The sequence below is a fragment of the Botrytis fragariae genome (assembly GCF_013461495.1).
Source record: "Botrytis fragariae strain BVB16 chromosome Unknown tig00000001, whole genome shotgun sequence".
In the NCBI taxonomy this organism is placed as follows: Eukaryota; Fungi; Ascomycota; class Leotiomycetes; order Helotiales; family Sclerotiniaceae; genus Botrytis; species Botrytis fragariae.
Window position 1 is genome coordinate 3,025,257 of NW_023500987.1, and position 18,307 is coordinate 3,043,563.

Consider the following 18,307-nt stretch of genomic DNA (forward strand, 5'->3'; position numbering starts at 1 on the left):
CACATAAAAGTTCTCTGAGGTTTGAGTTCTTCGAACTACAGTTGTCTCAATCTGCACATTTATCTATGTCAGTTTATCACACATAACCCATCCACATTTAACTCTCCGGGTTGAAACTGTATCCAGCGAGCCATTGTCATTTCTCACGGGCTATTATAAATTTGTGTACGCGATGTATCGCGGACTAGTGTTTTCGATTGGTGGTCAATCACTACCTCCCCGAAACCCCCGACCCAAACCGTTATTAGTGGTGTTTAAAATCCGACCAGCTCGTCAAAAACAATGGCGTCAATAATCGCATTTAGATTGGCATCAACGCTTAATTATGGATAGGGATTGATCAGTTGCTTCTCTAGCAGGACGGATATTTGCGCAACCATGCAGATACAACGCGGCACTTACAAATATGTTCCTGTTCATCTATTGTTGAGGTACCGGTATATCGCCGGATTTGTGGCATGTTAGTGGACGCCACAGGCCCCAGCCGCTCGCTCAATCACGAAGCATAATCTCGGAGGTTTATAATGTCCGTAGCATATTTGTGTATTTCGTAACAAGTTGATTATTTTTCTATCTATTTCTCCAAAAATACGTCCTTCCAATATGGTATGCTCTCGAGCTACCAGCAAATTTAAAGGGTCGGTCGCACGTATTAATTTGAATATTTCCTATGCAAATATATTGGAATTACTTACTTGAGTTGCTACTGCCAAGTCGGAAAGTATTGACGACTTGCGGTAGATAAGAATTTAAGCAATTCTCAGAATTTACTTCTATCGAGTGAAGATATTGCTCTGTAGACTCTATTTATTCAGCAATAATTCTCGGCCGTCTTTCAACTTTGTACAGTGTCGTTATATACGAACTCTGATCTTCGAGGGATATTCGGGTGACTTAGGAGAAGGTAGGAGAAGGTTCATCACGCATATTTCACATATAAGGAGCAAAACTCTTTACTAGCTACCATTTACGACTTGTAGCAATATAAAGGCAAAACTAGCTACACATTTTGAGTCTTTGAAACAGGTTTTGATTGAATGAAATATGTAAGTTGGCACAGGAAGACCGCGTACTAATTCTTCAAGGACCCTATACATCTCTGAAGTTTCGCGCGAAAATTCAAGGGTCTCGAGAAGAGATATAGTAGAAAATACTCAGAAGAATTACTAATTCTATTAGTACTTCCACTGGAACGATGAGAAAGCTTGAAATAGTGAAAGTTCAAGCGAGAATCAGCAAGAACCCCTAAATAGCTATAAGCTCTCGTAGAGGGACCTCGAAGCCTCGGATAATATCCGATTCAGGTGTTGATGGTGTATAGATAAAGATAAGAGAGATCATGGTATTGCACTTCGCCCGGGATTTGATGGTCGCCGTGTCAAGCAAGGTGCAGTACAGTCCAGTTGTTGCTTTCAACATCTACAAGACTCACTCTTCCCTCTCAACCTTCTCCCTCATCAATGACTTTTTAACACTTCCTAGTATCTGTGCAAAAGAAGAACACTAAACTGCAAAGTCCTCCCATCTCATTCTCCCACTATGTGTACAACATATATACACAAGAGTGGAGTGGAATACAATCATATAACCATAATCCACATACTCGTGTTCCGACATTAAAAATGAACCATATTATCCCTATTTGATATAACCCACCTCATTGAAGAAAGACGACATTGATCAATATAGCAAAACCACTTTCTATGTTCATATTCCAACAGCATTATTCACACAAAATTCATCTACATACATACCTAGGTAACCAACAGCTCAATCCCGAGTTGAAGTCATCGGGTCTGGACAGCCTCCCCACCACAAAAAACCTGCGCACGTACCATCCCCACCTCGCCTAATATCCACCACCAAAGAAATCCCCACCATCACCGTCCAACCTCAAAAATTCTTCAAAAAAAACTGCAAAAAGAGAGATGGAATCAAACCATCATCGTTTTCAATCCAAGACGACGTCTTTGGCGGTGCTGGGAATCGAACCCAGATTGAAACGGATCATTCGTGATATATCCTGTAAGGGATGAGCCACAACGTCACGTGCTACCATTACACCACACCACCTGCTGAGAGGCTGTTTTTGATGTTTAGGATGGAGTATTTTAGTTATATATACACATGACAATGTTGGTGGGCTAGGGTTAATCAGGTGAGAGGCATTGGCATGAGGGGAAATTGGTGTTGGTGTACTGAGTAGGTACAGATACGGAAATGTGGGGTAAAATTCGACACCGAGACTGACACGTGATGTGCTGCATATCATACAAACCTTATATGAACCTTTTGGAACCTTTCAATACTTCAACTCCAACTCAGCAATCAAATACTTTTAATGTTCTAGTTTAGATTGAATAATCATACTATTTCAATCTTTTAATTCAACCCAAACAATCACATTCTTCTAATCTCCCAGTTCAGATTGAACCACCATACCATTTCAGTCTTTCAAACCAGATTAAACAATTACATTATTCTAATCTCCCAGTTCAGAATGAATATCCAAATGGTTAGGGATCTATCATGGCGTGTAATTCAATCACTCAGTAGGTAGGTAACGAAGAGCTCACGAAGAGAATTGAATCCATAAGTTATCTCAAGACATTTATTTGTGTACAACGAGCTGTTGTAATCTTATTTTTCAAATCGAACTCTGACAGGCTGTCTACTTGCTGTCGTTGTAAGTGGAAAGGTGAAACTAAACCTGAGTAAACAACCCGATAGACTTGCTGGAATTACAATGATGAGGAGAATAGATGAAAAGAACTACATCTACCTGTCTGCTCCAGATTTTGGACTACTTGTACTAACTAATCGAATGTATGTACTACCTAAATTCCATGGCCAGAATTCACGATATACCTAGCCTCGATACAAATATGTATAACAAGCTGTATAATGTCGATAGATTACAGCGTTTTTTCCATAACCCTTACCCTTAGAGATTTTATTAATAATAGTTAAGATATTTTTTATTACTTTCTATTTTATTATTAGAATTAAAGTTTTATACTTCTTAGGTTATATATTTTTTATTTTGGATATTAGTAAAGACGGTAAGTGAGGATTTTTAAAGCTTAAATCTCGTTTAGTTTCTTGTGCTATTTGTCTTTGCTTGGTGATAGTTTCCTGGTTTATGTATGATGTCTGGAATAGCTGAATCTTTGTTTGAGAGTATGTGCTTTGCTAGGCCTTTGATAACAACCCAACGGCTAGTCAACAATCCCTTCTTCTTGCGCTATTCAGTATGTATTTTCTCTCTATTAGAGTCCATATCTTCCCAGTACTTCCCTATATATAAGAATTTGTCGGCACCCTCACTCTCGTCATCGGCTGTTTCGCTTTCATTATCGGAACGTTCACTCGTAACCACTGAGATATCACTTTAAGTGCCATCTTCGTTTGATTCACCATGTACTTTATCTACTGGATCTAAAACACTTACCCCTCTCAAAATCTCTTTCAACTTGAGATATAACCAGCGAGCTTGTGAGAAAATCACATCAACATTTGACAAGTTCTATAGAATTAAAAGAGTATGAAGATTGTCCAATTCAGCATTTATTACTTTCGCCAATCTCAATGTGTGAAACCGCTTGACTCTTTTATTATTTCAATTTTGTTATTAATTTCATAGCAAAGACCTTCATCGCCATTTTAAATGAGAAAGCCTTCCCAGTAAATATTCTTTTCCTGAATGCTTTGAATAATGTTTATTTAAAACTTTTGGGATTTTTAAGAAAAAGTCGTTTGCTAACCATTCCATTATAATCACTAAGCATCTTGTAAATCCAGTGAACAATCTAAATCTTTTCATAGAGTTTTGTAGAATTTGAAGCTTCGATTTCTTTCGATTCTGTAGATAATTCTGAAGCTCCTTATACCTCAGAATTTGGAGTTTGATGTTTTGGAATACTTATCACAACCAAACTTAGGCTTCCTCCTATACCTAAAAATTGTCAATTTCTATCTACCACCTTAAAAAGATAACACAAGAAGATAGTAGCGAGTAACCAGCAACTTCATTATATACTTAGCTCTCAGCTTGTGTGTCCAGCTCTTAATCTGTTTCCAATAGATATCATACACTCATTCTCATCATTCGTGACTGTCATATTTCTAACCTTGCCCGATTTTTCAGACTCATCTTTGCTTTCACTCCCCCATCCTTAAGTTGATGATACATTCTTGACATGCCCATGTATGCTTGAGCGACCTTTTCTTCGCCTCAACTTTCTAGAAGCTTCTTCAAACTCTTTTCGCCATCGTCAGCTCCTTCAACTGCCTCAACTCCTCCAACCGTTCCCATCAAGTACTCCTTCCACTTCCCGCTCCACTCTTTATAGTTTTTCCTCTTTGTTTTAAGGAAGAGCCCAGCCCCCGTATTGATCCATTCTATTGAATGGAATAACAATCGATCGTTATGATCCTCCGACATGGATAAATCTACTCCAGATTTTCGGAACCTAGAAGATGCAGTTCGAGTTGTTGAAGGTTTAGCCGTCATGACATCGGCTGCTTGTCCATCAAGTAATCTATACCGTGTCAGTATTAATATTTTATCCATACTCTACATGTTATAAAGCTAACTTACTGCTGTAAAAGCGCAAGATCTCTGTTCTGTTTCCCTGTCATAATTTCCAGGGCTTCTTCGATCACCTCCTGTCGTGCCTGCAACACATCTACCACGACACCGAATTGGTTGTATGGCATCGATAAACATTTTGGGCTACTTCTAATCTTGGTGGGATCGAGGGCTGGTGTAGAAGTAGATTCAGACATTCTTTTGGATCAAGATCATGAATAGAGCGAAACCAAATCTAGCAGATTTACAAATAATTTATTTGTTGAACCTCGATAATATTTTATATAATTAATATAAAGAAATATTACTAAATAACTAATGTTCAGAAATCAAGATTGGTCTTTCAGGATCTCAATTTTATTAAGAAATCTTTATTCTACAATAAGTACTCCAGATAACCAATCTTCGCTTTCTAAAGAATATATTAACTACTCAAAGGATCAAATGAATAGAGACTTGATAATGAATATATGCTACACTAAACAGTTTTTCTTGAATTAACATTATATCTCAAAAAGAATAACTAGAAGTATTAGTTGTAAAATATATCATAAATATTTATATGTATAACATCCAGACCTAGAGCTGGAATCCCGCCATGATCCACTCCACACTATGCCCCACACTACAACTCTATCTCCTTCCCCGGAATTTACTAGTTAATGATTGTCCCATACACATGCTCTTTCTCTCATGTAATGTAATACATCTAGCCCCTCTTTTGTACTTCCTCACATTTCCAATACGAAGGTAAAGAATCAAGATTCTAACAACTTCGTTGGGGTTCTCTATCATTATTTGATGATGGTAAGTAAAAACCTCTGGGAACATCCCTCGATGATTAGTCGATTATCCTTAGATAAAATCCAATCAAAGACAATAGAAGTGTGACCGTAGAACTATCAGAATATAAGAAAGAGGGAGATTGTAAACCTGTGAGACCGCAGAACATTCAGACTGAAAAAAGGTAAGATCTGAACCTGTGAGACGGTAAAACTATGAGATTATAAACCTGTAGCTCAAGTAAGATATTAAAATAATGAGGTAAGAAATAGATGAAAAAGATTCACTTATTAATCTGTATATTCGAAATAAGTTGAAATTTCGATCATCAGATATTATGACCTCAGGTGATCGTAACACTAAATATATAATTATATTATTATAAAAATAATTGTTATCTTTCTATATAGGTATTAAATAAACTTTGTTATAGTGTATATATTTATATGCCTTTAAAAGTTTATAGTTGTTTATTAGCTAACCTATAAATGAATCTGAAACTCAGTATATATTCGTCTAAAAGCTAAATATCGATTTTTATAACGTAACTTATGGTGAACCAGGTTATATAAGGAATTGGGTCACAAAATTCAATTCTCTCTATATAATCTTGTTCTATAAGCTATATATTTATCTAATTCCAATTCTAAATTATTTGAATTATTTTCTAGTTTTTCTTCTTTAATTTCCTTTTTTAATTCTTTAATTAAATATTTATATAATTATTCTTATAGCTTTTTCTCCTTAGATTTTTTTTTAATCTTATATACCATTTTCAATACTTTCTTATTATTAAAAACAAATTGATTTTATAATTTAACTCTTTTACCTTTAATTCTTTTTTTTCAAGTTTTAATTACCTTTTAAGTATTAGTAAACTGTTTTCAAAATAAGGTTATTTTAGTATTTTGAGATTCTATAAGTTTAGTTATTTTTTTAATATATTAATAAATTAATAATACAAAAGAATTATTATTTATTAAAACTTTATTAAAAATCTGATTTACTTATCTTAGCTTTATTCTATTTAAAGAAAAACTTCTAAATATAGATAAATCTAGATCTTAATTAGAGATTCTTATTTATAAAATAGAAAGTTATTAAAAAAAATTAAATAATAATAAATTAAATACTTTTTGTAAAGCAAAAAATATTAAACTAATTTCTCTTTAATTAATTTTAATATTAAAAGAATTTAATATTTTTTTTCTAATATTTTAAAAGAGTTCTATTTATTCAGCTTTTTAAATTCGTTTTATACTAATTTGAGAATATTGATTAATCTTTAAAGTATAATATTATTTTATTAATTTATATATTATAATATCAAATAATTAAAGTAAATAGAAATAATAAAAAGGTAATATAAGTAAATCAATATTCTTTTTTATATAGAAAATAATAAAACTATTTATAATATAATTTGAATAATTATTTATAATCAAAAGTCGAGATTAATTACTTAATACTTTTTTGGATTCTAATTCAAAAACTCTTTTTAGCTATTTTAATTTATAATTATTTGAGATTCATTCATTTATACTTATAGAAAACTACCAGTTTTAAGATATATCCTTTGAAATCCATACAGAATTTATATTTTGAATCTTGAAAATGATTATAAATAATAAAGTATTTCCAATTATATTAATATATTCAAATATAATTATTTATTTTTATTTACTAATTATAACTTTTCAATTCGATTTCTAAATAGAATTAATTATAATATATATATTTTGAGTATTTCTAATTCTAAATCCGATTTTGTTTATATTATATATATTATTTAATTTATATTTTTGTTTAATAAAATATATATAAAATGTATTAAACTAAGTCTAAATATTTTTTAATATTATCTTTTTAATTTAATTAAATTCTAATTAATATAAATAATATATTTTAAATTCTAAATATTGTTTTTGAAATCTATAAATCCATTTGTAATCTATAAATAAAATTTCTATTGAAATAGGATTTTAAAATAATATAATCTGAATATATCAAAAACGAATTTTATTAATTATTTCCTTTATTAATATAAGTGTAATAAGGAATCCAGTAATAATAAATTATAAAATCTATTATATAAAAATATTTTCTTTTATATTTAAAAGAATTTAAGTTATTTTATAGAATTGAGTATATAATTTCCTTTTAATAACTTTAGTTATAAAAATTGATTTAAGAACTTCAAAATATTCTACAGTCTTTTTAATTGATTTAAATTCCTTTAATTGAAATATAATAATAATATTCTATATTTTCTTTTTAATTTGAAAAAGTATAAAAAATGATTCGATATGCATAGCAAAATTTGTTGGGGTTTGAAGTTAGTGATGGGCTAAATGTGACCTGGTTCTCTATATGACCCGGTTTACCATAAGTTACGTTACAAAATACTTAGTTTATTATTTCTGCGTCATTCATTCAATCTATCTTTAGCATTCGAGGAAACCTATGATTATTACCTCTAAGTACAATAAGCATCAAGTTCTGTATATACAGATAGCCACATATCATATATACAAGTGACTTAGCTATCTCTATCTCCATCTAACATCTCTTCGCCTTACAATACCTATCCTTAAAGAAACCAGTCAATACAAAACACTACAAGCTCACATAACTCCTTACACCCAAGCTTATACACTCATAAAAGCCTACGCAAGTAAACAAATCCACTTCTCAACCACCATCACATCACCCCAATGAAATCTACGCAATGGGTTATTCATCCGCGAGCTCGAAGTAGTGAAAATACAGAGACCACAGCACATCGAATGAGAGCTCCCGAAAGCAGGACAAACAAAGCTAGCGAATGAACAATGTCCATCCCGCATACACATACATGTAGAAACGTGTATATTCCATCAAGGCGTAGCATCTCATCTCCCACACTCCCCGCTCATGCACATCACAAGCATTCAGCTAAAGCTTGGATGCACCCCGTTCTGATTGAATTGAAGATTCCTATCGGAATCACTTCTATGAACACCTGCAATCTCAGATGTGTGAGCATGAGGATGGGAGGGAGGGGACATGTGATTCGATGTGATTCGATGTGATTCGATAGGTACCTAGACCCAATCTTAAGGTTTGAGGGTCTCTCTGGGAGACCCAAAGATACTCATCCACTAGATTGATTCTAGACCTAGGTAATTGATGCTCAAGGATTAATGACAACCCCAAAGAGAAATAAGTTTCGATCGCTTTAGTTGTGGAGAGTAACTAGGATTTGGTTATTCATGGAATCCCCGTAAGCGATCCGAACTAGAGACCTCTCTCTCTCACTCTCTCAAAAATAATCAATCGAAATCCACTTCTCAACACCTTCATGATGGAAGAAGTATCGTGACAACGAGTTTCTCTAATCCGAAAGTACAATACTCTGCTCTGTGCAGTCGGGTTTGCCTTACATACATGCATACATGTCGATACAAAATCGAAGGAGTAAAACTATGTTATGAGATTACATTCCTGATACATACACACAAAGATGTACACAGCATTTCCGAGTAAGGATTCCTCAAAACTCAATTCATTCTTCAAGAATATTTTCTCCAAGTTAATATATACAACGAAAATACATTTCCCATTTCCCATTCCTCCATAAACACAGACAAACGTAGTCATATCTCCAATCCATGCATGTTCATCACCTCATGAAGTCTTCACTCTTGCTATCGGTCTCCAAACCATGAATGACGCCCTGACGTAGCAATACCCACCCTAGTCAGTTTCGCACTCATCAGAGTCAACCCACACAACACTCTGGGTTGCGCTAGCTTTGGTTGTGTGAGCCAATGCGGTAGAAGTGGCTTTCTTGGTGGTGGATGGTGTTGCGGTTGCAGATGAGACAATGACAGCGGCGCTGGTGGATACTTCCGCGATGGAAGAGGCAGGGGAAGAAACTGGTGCGACGACAGCAGCAGTAGTAGAAACTTCGGCCACAGATGAAGAAACAGGTGTAACAACTGCGGCGGAGGTAGCGCTTGTAGTTGAAGCATCTGCAACCGCCTCATTGGCAGCAGCGGCATCTGAAACAACAGACTTCGATACCGATACCGATCCCGATCCCAAGTTTCCGCTTGCGGTAACGACGCTTCCGGCAGTGACGGCGATGTTGTTAACGGTGACGGTCTTTCCACTCAAACCGGTAACACGGACGTTGACGGTAGAGCCGAAGCCAGCGGAGTGTTCGAAGAAGTTGTAGGTGGTGCGGGTAGTTGATTGCCAGGTGGATCCGCCGTCAGTGGAAACGTCGAGCTTGGAAACTCCTTCAGCGGCGTTGACGACTTGCATGCTGAACCAGTAGGCCGAGACACCTTCTTTGAGGTGGAGTTGGAGAGGGGTGGTGATGGGACAGTCGACATAGTCCCAGGTTATGTCGATGATTCCTTCGGAGAGGGGAGCGAGGGAGGTGAAAGCGGTGGGGTAGAGATCCAAGTGGTTGGTTCCGCAGCCGGGACACTCGTCTGTGATCTGAGTGGTGTTAATTTTGGGCTTGGTATTTTGGAGATGATGGATAGGAGTTCAGGGATGTAAGATACATACCATAGCAGTAATAGAGTTACCTGAAGGACCGGTAACCGAAACACAACGACCACACTCCGAAGCAGTAGCCCAGTTGGAATCAGAGAGCGCAGTACCAAAGATATTGGATGGAAGGGTATAGGTAGAGAATGAACATGCTCCTCCTTGAGTATTACCACCATAGGTAGTAGCTTGACCCGAGAGAGCACGTTTTCCAAGCACGGCTCCTTGAGCAATGGAGAGGAAGGTAGAGGCAGTAGCCAAGTTCTTGATTGAGAAAACCATCTTGATTGAGGTTTGTTTTTAGGGGACGAAATCGATTGATTGAAAATGTACAGTTAATTGAGACCGTAAAGGCTGGATGTGAATGATAGATATCTTTTCAAAAGAATGTATATATGGACAAGAAGGAGAGTATTGAAGACCAAAGCTTCTAATAATGAATAACGAATTCAAGCGATCTCGAATCAAAATGTGATGAAGAGTAAGGGAAAAGGAAGAGAAGAGCAGTCGAGGCAAAGGAAAGCTGATACTTTTTAAAAGAATGAAAGTTGATGCATATTTTAAAAATTAATTAATATAATTGAAATGATGCTCTCAGGGGTGGGAACGATGATTTTGCGGGGCAGGATTGTTTCTCAGATGATTTCATGATAAGCGCTGACACACTATGATACCTACCAAGGTACCTAAGTAAGTAATTAAGTATTCCTTCTTCTTGCAATTTTAGAAACGCGAGATTATTGAGTAAGTGAGTGGCGTTGGTTGGAATTTTTGGTCTTTTGTCTTTTGTCTTGATGAATTGATGAATTGATTTGGGACTGTCTTTCTGGAGATTGGTGTACTATAGAAGTCAATCTCGATATATTAATTACCTAGTAATTAATCGTTGAATATGATTTCAACTCCGTATCGATGTAGACTTCATACATACATACATACATACATACCTAGGTCCTGACTGACCAGGTCGATTCCCGTTTCTTTTCAGCCACAACCGCCGGATAGCTACCTACCTACCTCTGTCCCTACGAGCTAAGCCGTTGCCCCTTAATATACCTAACCTTGGAAATCCTTCCTCACATTACCCAGTTAAGCATACCTACATCGTCCAAACCTAGGTAGCCTCACGTCCAAACGAGTCTCGATCTTTCCATCGTTCCCAAAAAGCTTTTTCCAACATCTTCCCGTACGCAAAGAAGTAATACCGCAGCTGAAGGAAAGCAAAGGAAAGGAAAGGTACTTTTTGTTTTTCGTTTCTTATCTAAAGGCGGAGTTCTTCCATCATTTTAAACTTTCGATAGCTTGATACTCCACGATTAAATCTCGGTGCGTATTTTAACCGTACCTCCATCTTGTCCATCTCCATCTTGTCCGTCTACAGTATCCATTGTTTAGACTTTGTACGCACTCGATGACCACTTAGAGATGTGGTCACCCTCAAGGGACTCTCTCGACCTCCCCACCTCGTTGTGTGATTGTGAATACGATGGTGATGAGAAAGTATAAAGAGTATTGACAACTCTAAATATCAAATGGAAATAGACATTCTCACGGAAGATCCAACATACAAATAAATAACTCATCACAATCATTAGAAAAAGGTGGAATAAATATAAAGTTCATCTGATGCTTGGCAGGGAAGATGCACGTATGGGGGTTTGAAGACTTTGCAGTGACAGACCAGACAGCACAGCACAGCCATATAAATAAATACCCGTGCCACCCTGGATGCTTCTAGATCTCTCGTTTCAACCAAGGAATGTGGCACGTGGAATTATCATTATTGATGTTATTGTGTCGTGGAAAATTAAAAGGTTGCTGAGGTACCGGCACTTGATAGGTAGACTTCGTAGCTTTGGTATAGGACGTCGACGCGCATACTGTTATATCCAGGCAAATTATGAATGAAAAGAGCTGTTTACTGTGGGTGGAGGTCTGCCCGGTGGATATTTCGGAGATCGGAAATTTCGGATGCTCGGAGATGAAGTTGTTGGTTACGGTTAGTTAGCCGAACAAGTTCTTCATTCTCATATTGATACCTCGATCGCAATTCAAGATCAGATTGAACTTCATTCAAAATAAATCGAACTTCAAAATTACTACTTCTCCACCAACGTTAATGATTTCATTATGACGTGCGGTTTTAATTCAAACTAGATATACACAATCAAAAAATCAACAACGTCTCTTCAATACCTTTTCAACAACTAATAACACCTCAAAAATGGTGTGCAACGAGGAAAAAGATTTCTGCAAAGCCCGAGGGCCTGATCATAATATCCCCCAAGAACACAGATTCGATCAAGTACTTGGAGAAAAACCAATTGGTGACTGTGTGCCAAACTCAAACTCCCTATACGTACATTCCTGAGGTCGAGGTTCCTTTAGGTTCTCTAGAGCCTTCATAACTCTGTCCTGGCTCTACTCCTCGAAATTAACTAATGCCTCAAAGGAATATCATGCAAAAGAGGCCTTACAGGTTCTGAGTGTACATCGCACCTTAATCTTCACCGTTTTGCACGGTAAACGTCTCCAGTCCTCAAAATTTCATCCTCTGCATCTTTGCCCCTTCCTTCCCTCTCTAGCTTTCGAACCAATGGCAAGACCTTTTCACCAAAGTTTTGAATATCGTCCTCATAATGCAAAAATGCAATGAGAACAATATCAATTCCCAAGCTCTTCAATAACAAAATTCTATCAGCCACTTGTTCAGCTGTTCCAATCAATTTTGTTTTGAATCCATCGTTGTATTGCACCAAATCCTCAAATTTGCTATCTGCCCACATGCCCTTCTTATTCCCTGTTGATGAGCCAGCTTGTTTTGTTGCATCCGAAAAGGCATTCACAGCTTCTCTATCGGCCTTGCCTTGAATTTCAGAGAGTAGTTGTATGGCCTCTTCTTCCGTTTCTTTGACGATAGCAAAGCCATTGACAGCAAAATGTATTTTTTCTTCACGGCCGAGCTTCCGCGCTCGCTCTTTAACATCGGCAATTTGCTCTTGGAATCCTTCAAGGGTATTGCCATTCATGAAATAATAATCGGATACAGAAGCTCCATTTTCCCGAGCATCAATTGAATTTCCACCTTGGAAGATAAGAGGATGTGGTCGACCCGGTAAATTGAGTGGTTTTGGTGATAATGGATAATCATGGAATTGGTAGAAATCGCCCTTGTATGAGAATTTCGGGGAAGTCCAAATCCCTTTCAAACATTCGATGAATTCTCTACTACGTCTGTATCGCTCAGCATGCTCCAGCCACCATTGTCCAATGCTTGTGAACTCTTGCTTAAACCATCCAGAAACAATATTGACAGATATCCTTCCATTTGTATAATGATCGATGCTAGCGATTTGCTTAGCGGCTACGGCTGGATTCCAAGGTCCAGGTAATAAGGCCGCGATGACATTCAGTTTCTTAGTATTATGGAGAAGTGCTTGTGAGAAGGAAACGGATTCATGCTGGTTATCCTACAAACAACCAATATCAGTTTGTGTGCCAATGATGTGTTCAAGAAACTCACAGCTCCGTATCCTGCCATGAATCGGATTTGCGTGAGAGCATATTCAAATCCCACTTCTTCGGCAGTCTGCGCATATCTCACATTCGATTCGTAGTCCCAACTATCAAATGTTAGTGACCGAAAATTGTCAGCTGAGTATAAAGAATACCTTGTTCTCTGGGGAATCTTCGATATAACTAAACCACCAGAAACGTTAGGGACCCAATAAGCGAACTTAACACGGTCTGGTGCATCGTTAAGTCCTGGCTCAGCAGTGAAATGTGTATTGTGTCCATTCGCAGTGACACTATTGGCATATTCAATGATTCTGTTATGGCTGTCGCCATTAACATATCCATTGGTTAGTCCGTTGGTTAGTCCATTGGCATGGCCATTGGGTGGACCATCATGGCGAATGACAATTGGACTATTGCTGCTGATTGTGATGGTAGTAGACATGCTTATATGTAGAGGTAGTGGAATATGTGAATTACTCTTGACTAGAGAAGAAAGACAAAAAGAAGAAGAACAAAAGCATTAAGATGAAAATATAAAGAAATACTAGGTAGCTACGCTCTCAAGTAGCTACACTGATACTCACTAACGCCAATATGAGCACTTGTTCGCATCATATTAGAGCTACACAAAAAACTCCGGAGGTAATTTAACCCAACTTTGGTTGCGTAGGACGTGAATTCTCGTGGGAGGAAAGTAAGTATTGATATCCTGGGCGACGGATGGTGCAATATGCACCCCTCCTTGTGCAAGAGCTTTGCTGCAACCCAAGACTAGTGATTGATCGACAAGACCATCATAATAACGATTATGATAATCTAACATCGGTGATCCGAACCAAGCATGAGTGAATTCAGAGATCAGGTAGTAATACCAATATCAAATTGTATATTATGGAACTTTGATAAATTTTGTCACGATGAAAAGAAGACAAGAGACTCACTCAGGAGAGGAAGTTATGATCAACACGCTAACCTCTGAACGGATTAGCATCGTAACTCTTATCTAATCTAATCTAATCTTGAATCTATTTTTCAAAAGTACCACTACACGTCCCGCGTCCAACAAACTTTTTGATTCGTCGGCGCGTCATATCCATATTCATTTCAATATCCCATCAATTGTATATAAATTTATCTTCTTAGCTTCTCAGCCTCTCAGTTCTAATGGTACAACTATTCTTGGACCGTTTACTGAACCATCCCTCAGTCTATCAAGTGCTGCATTTATGCCCTGTAACCCACCACGTGCGACCTCAATTTCAGGAGTCGCTATTCTATTTTGCTCGAATAGTCTTTCCAACCAAATCATCAATCCTTCACCGATATTCGGTGCCTCATGAAATGTCTTGATGGGAACGGAATGATATAGCACTCCTGGAGTTGGTTCCTTTGGCAACCCGGTCAAGCCAACAAGATGTGCTCTTTTCCCTTCTAGTCCATCTTCTGAACGCATGGTTTGTGCGAGAAGGGCTGTACTTTCTTTCCCTCTCGTATCAAGTCCAAAGCGGAGTTTTCCTTTTGTGATACCTTTGACGATGGATATCGCCCTTTCAGTGTCAAAACGATCCACCAAGAGATCTGCACCATGTTTCAACATACGTTCACCGCTTCGGGCAACGTCTATTACTGCAATAACTTTAAGTCCTGCCAGTTTTGCAAGTTGGACTGCGCAACACCCAGTAGCAGATGAACCTTGCAGCCGTTAGCATTTATCAAAAGTTTTACAGAGATTGCCTCACCTCCCCAAATCGCTATCCAGTCCCCAGGTTCAGGTCTCTCATCTTCTCGGATACTATCAAAGCATTCGGCTCTCACATCATGTGGAATAGAATCCCTAGATATGGAGCGGATTGCCTGGAAAAGATCTGGCCCTTGAATTTCACCCTCAACATTGGCAAAATTTACTCCTAAACATATACCTAACCCAAGGGCTGCGGCAACAAAGGCAACGCCAAGCGGTGCGGCATCGATTGGGCTTACGGTACTTGGAAGTCTGCAAGCATTGAAGTCCGAAACCACTGCATATTGTTGATACGCAGCTTTTCGAGAATCTCGATAATCAGTGGATATTCCCATAACCTAGAATTGTTAGCAGTTACTCTACTCAGCATTTATAGATTCTTACAGTATCTCCAGGTTTGAATCTGGAGTTTGCTTGGGGTTGTTCTACCACCTTTCCAGCAAAGTCTCGGCCACTTATACAGGGGAGAGAAGGCAGTCCAAAGCCAAAGTCACTATGATGAATGGTCAATTAAATGATATCATTTGCTATCAATACACAAAATAATACTTACGGGGCTTTCCAGTCGATTGGATTCAAACCAATAACTTCCACTGCAACAAGCATTTCTCTATCATCCTTTAAGGAAGGTATTGGTCGCTCTGTTGCATGGGTATATCTTTGCTTTGCGCCATGCAAGAGTAAGACTTCTTGATGCGACACATTGTTTAGATTCGAGCTATGAATTGAATCGGATTCCTGGCGGGGAACTTCTGTCTCGTGGTGCAAATAGATACCCTCGGGTTCACTCTCTGGTTCAGGCCAATTGTGAAAGACCTTCTGATACCCATAAGATTCCGGAGTCTTTGGGGGTGTTATTGCCTGATTAACAGATGCCGGTGCATATGTTTGTGTTGAAGTCATTTTCTTTTTCGAAGAATAGAAGTTTGTTGAATTGTTTCCTGCTTGATCCAATCGCTCAAAGTTTGACAAAGTTGAGTATGTCGGACGGTTTCAGTCTCACTTGAATCATCTTCTAATTTCGTTCTAGTTCCTTGTGAATTCGGAATAATGGATATATTGTCACGCAATATTTAAGTTCGTTTTTTTGCCAATCGCTATCGAAACCGAGGCTTGAGATTCGTTCACTCCAAAGACCATAGCCAATCTTCGTTATTGCTATGTACATGATCTCCCTTATCATAATGTGTATGAATATGCGGAGGTTATGGCGTGACGCACTAAAGACCTCTAATTGTGGGTCTCCCCGTGATGTTCAAACACGGCGGATTGGCATCTTATCTTATCAAACTTATATTCCTGCGATTTACTCTGACCACTATGTCAAAGATTGTTTACTCATTTATCGATTTGGCTAGAACAGGTCTTCACTACAGATGAAAAAACAACTTCCAAAAACCGTGCGACACGAAAAGTCGATCCTCAGGAGGACCATACCGGTATAACCGAAAAGCCTACTTTCGTAACCGATAAAAGAACACAACTCGTCAACTCCCTATATGTACCTCGTACTCTTTTCCTCAAAGTAAAACGAAGTTTACTCTGCCAATTCGATTATCATTTAGACCTCGAAAACTGTCGAACGAATAATCCGCGAATCCGGAAGTGCTGCAAGCTCTTTATCGATTTCCAGAACTGGACAGCACACCTCGTAATGTTATCATTAATGTTGAGTGCCCTTGGATATCAATATATTGATATACAATTTGATCATACGCACTACGCAGATCGTGCTCTCCATGAAAGCTGGTATACTGGGTGTAGCATCGGTGCATACAGTGGATAACCATGTTGAAGAACATTTGACCTGATTCTGTCTCAATAGAAAAAAGGCAGTAAATGTGAGATATATCTCATCTGAATAGCCGTTTCATTTCTTCTTCACATTTCTGTGTTCATTCCCATGTTATTGCTTTTTTTTGCGACATTTCCAAGCTCACTCACCGTCCCTTCATCTCCCCGTTGTTTTATTTTCCGGTATGAGCTTTGCAGCCGATTCATACGCAGAAACATCTTTTTCGTTCATATCGATTGCAAACGTCGCAGATACTTGATGCGTGCAATGGGCCAATCGATTGTGCATTCAATCACTGGTGGTATCTTTTTTCTGTAAATTCCAGCTTGTTTTCTGGTGGAAAGTTACACGGCATTGTTGAGGATATTTCTTCAACCCTATCCTTGAAACAACGAGTTATTCGTCGGCATATTATAGGTAGGGAGTTTTGTCCTTTTATGAGGCCCAATCAACATGCAGGATAAGGTAAACAGATAAATTCTGTGACATCTTTCCTCGAAGCTCGAAGCACTGGCATATCTTTTAAGCATAATTTATTCTTAAATGATACGTCTACAATGACAGGCAACCCCCTTTTTCGATTTTGTTCCAGCATTTACACCATTGCGGAGAAGTCAATAACTGCCGAGGCACATTGCAAAGCTGACACATTGAATTGAACATTATCACTCAAGTGAGTAATTGGCGATGATGTATTTTAACCAGTTGTTCTGGAAGTGTTCTCAAGTTTTGGATTGTCGGCGTACGTTTACCTAGGTATGAGAAACATTATTGGAGAATGGACAATAGGGAAATTGAGCCTTTCAATGCCAGACACACTAGTGGTAAATAAAGTGGAGAATACTCGGCACTTTGGCTCAAGCTTCATTGTTGCTTCTATTTTCATGGGTTGGGAGCCCCTAAGGTTGCAAAAAGACGGCTCTAGTTGACCAAAGAGTATTTCCTTCGCCAATACGTTCACATGAAGTAACTTATTGGCCAGAAAAATAGTAGTTGACAGTAGGAAACCTTATTATCCACAAGGGTTTGCTCCGCAACCTTACTGAGAATGTCACCACAATAAATTGTATACTCGCTAAACGATTCTCCGTCGGTACATGAAACAGAAACACGGGGTCTTGTGGATCCGATCGAGCCAAGAACAATGTATCTAGGGCTTCTAGTGGCACAAAGGTGTTTATGTCCGACGACCTCTTGAAGTGTAAATACGATATTGCAATTAGATGTTGCCGATATATAAGTATTGTCAACTTCACTACTTTCCCAACTCTTCATTCCAAAATCGCCACAGTCTTTCATTTCGTGCCCTTAACTACCAGCAAAACCTTTTTACTCA

The 18,307-nt window shown here is 37.8% G+C and overlaps 5 protein-coding genes across 5 annotated transcripts; all 5 read right to left on the minus strand.

Annotated features, from left to right (window-relative positions):
• Positions 1-4,234: 4,234 nt before the first annotated feature.
• On the minus strand, positions 4,235-4,788 carry Bfra_000937 (uncharacterized protein; the record flags this gene model as incomplete). Its single annotated transcript, XM_037331379.1, has 2 exons — positions 4,235-4,541; positions 4,601-4,788. 2 exons carry the CDS (start codon positions 4,786-4,788, stop codon positions 4,235-4,237), a joined length of 495 nt encoding a protein of 164 aa, XP_037197712.1.
• A 4,321-nt stretch (positions 4,789-9,109) lies between these two features.
• Bfra_000938 (putative extracellular cellulase allergen asp f7- protein) lies at positions 9,110-10,198 on the minus strand (the record flags this gene model as incomplete). Its single annotated transcript, XM_037331380.1, has 2 exons — positions 9,110-9,862; positions 9,935-10,198. The coding sequence occupies 2 exons, from the start codon at positions 10,196-10,198 to the stop codon at positions 9,110-9,112; spliced, it is 1,017 nt and encodes a 338-aa protein (XP_037197713.1).
• A 2,225-nt stretch (positions 10,199-12,423) lies between these two features.
• Positions 12,424-13,877, minus strand: Bfra_000939 (putative methanesulfonate monooxygenase protein; the record flags this gene model as incomplete). Its single annotated transcript, XM_037331381.1, has 3 exons — positions 12,424-13,386; positions 13,440-13,539; positions 13,588-13,877. The coding sequence occupies 3 exons, from the start codon at positions 13,875-13,877 to the stop codon at positions 12,424-12,426; spliced, it is 1,353 nt and encodes a 450-aa protein (XP_037197714.1).
• Positions 13,878-14,582: 705 nt separating this feature from the next.
• Bfra_000940 (putative zinc-binding dehydrogenase protein) lies at positions 14,583-16,079 on the minus strand (the record flags this gene model as incomplete). Its single annotated transcript, XM_037331382.1, has 4 exons — positions 14,583-15,127; positions 15,175-15,514; positions 15,561-15,669; positions 15,730-16,079. The coding sequence occupies 4 exons, from the start codon at positions 16,077-16,079 to the stop codon at positions 14,583-14,585; spliced, it is 1,344 nt and encodes a 447-aa protein (XP_037197715.1).
• Positions 16,080-17,739: 1,660 nt separating this feature from the next.
• On the minus strand, positions 17,740-18,270 carry Bfra_000941 (uncharacterized protein; the record flags this gene model as incomplete). The annotated part of the gene is made up of 2 exons (XM_037331383.1): positions 17,740-17,789; positions 17,943-18,270. 2 exons carry the CDS (start codon positions 18,268-18,270, stop codon positions 17,740-17,742), a joined length of 378 nt encoding a protein of 125 aa, XP_037197716.1.
• Positions 18,271-18,307: the final 37 nt, after the last annotated feature.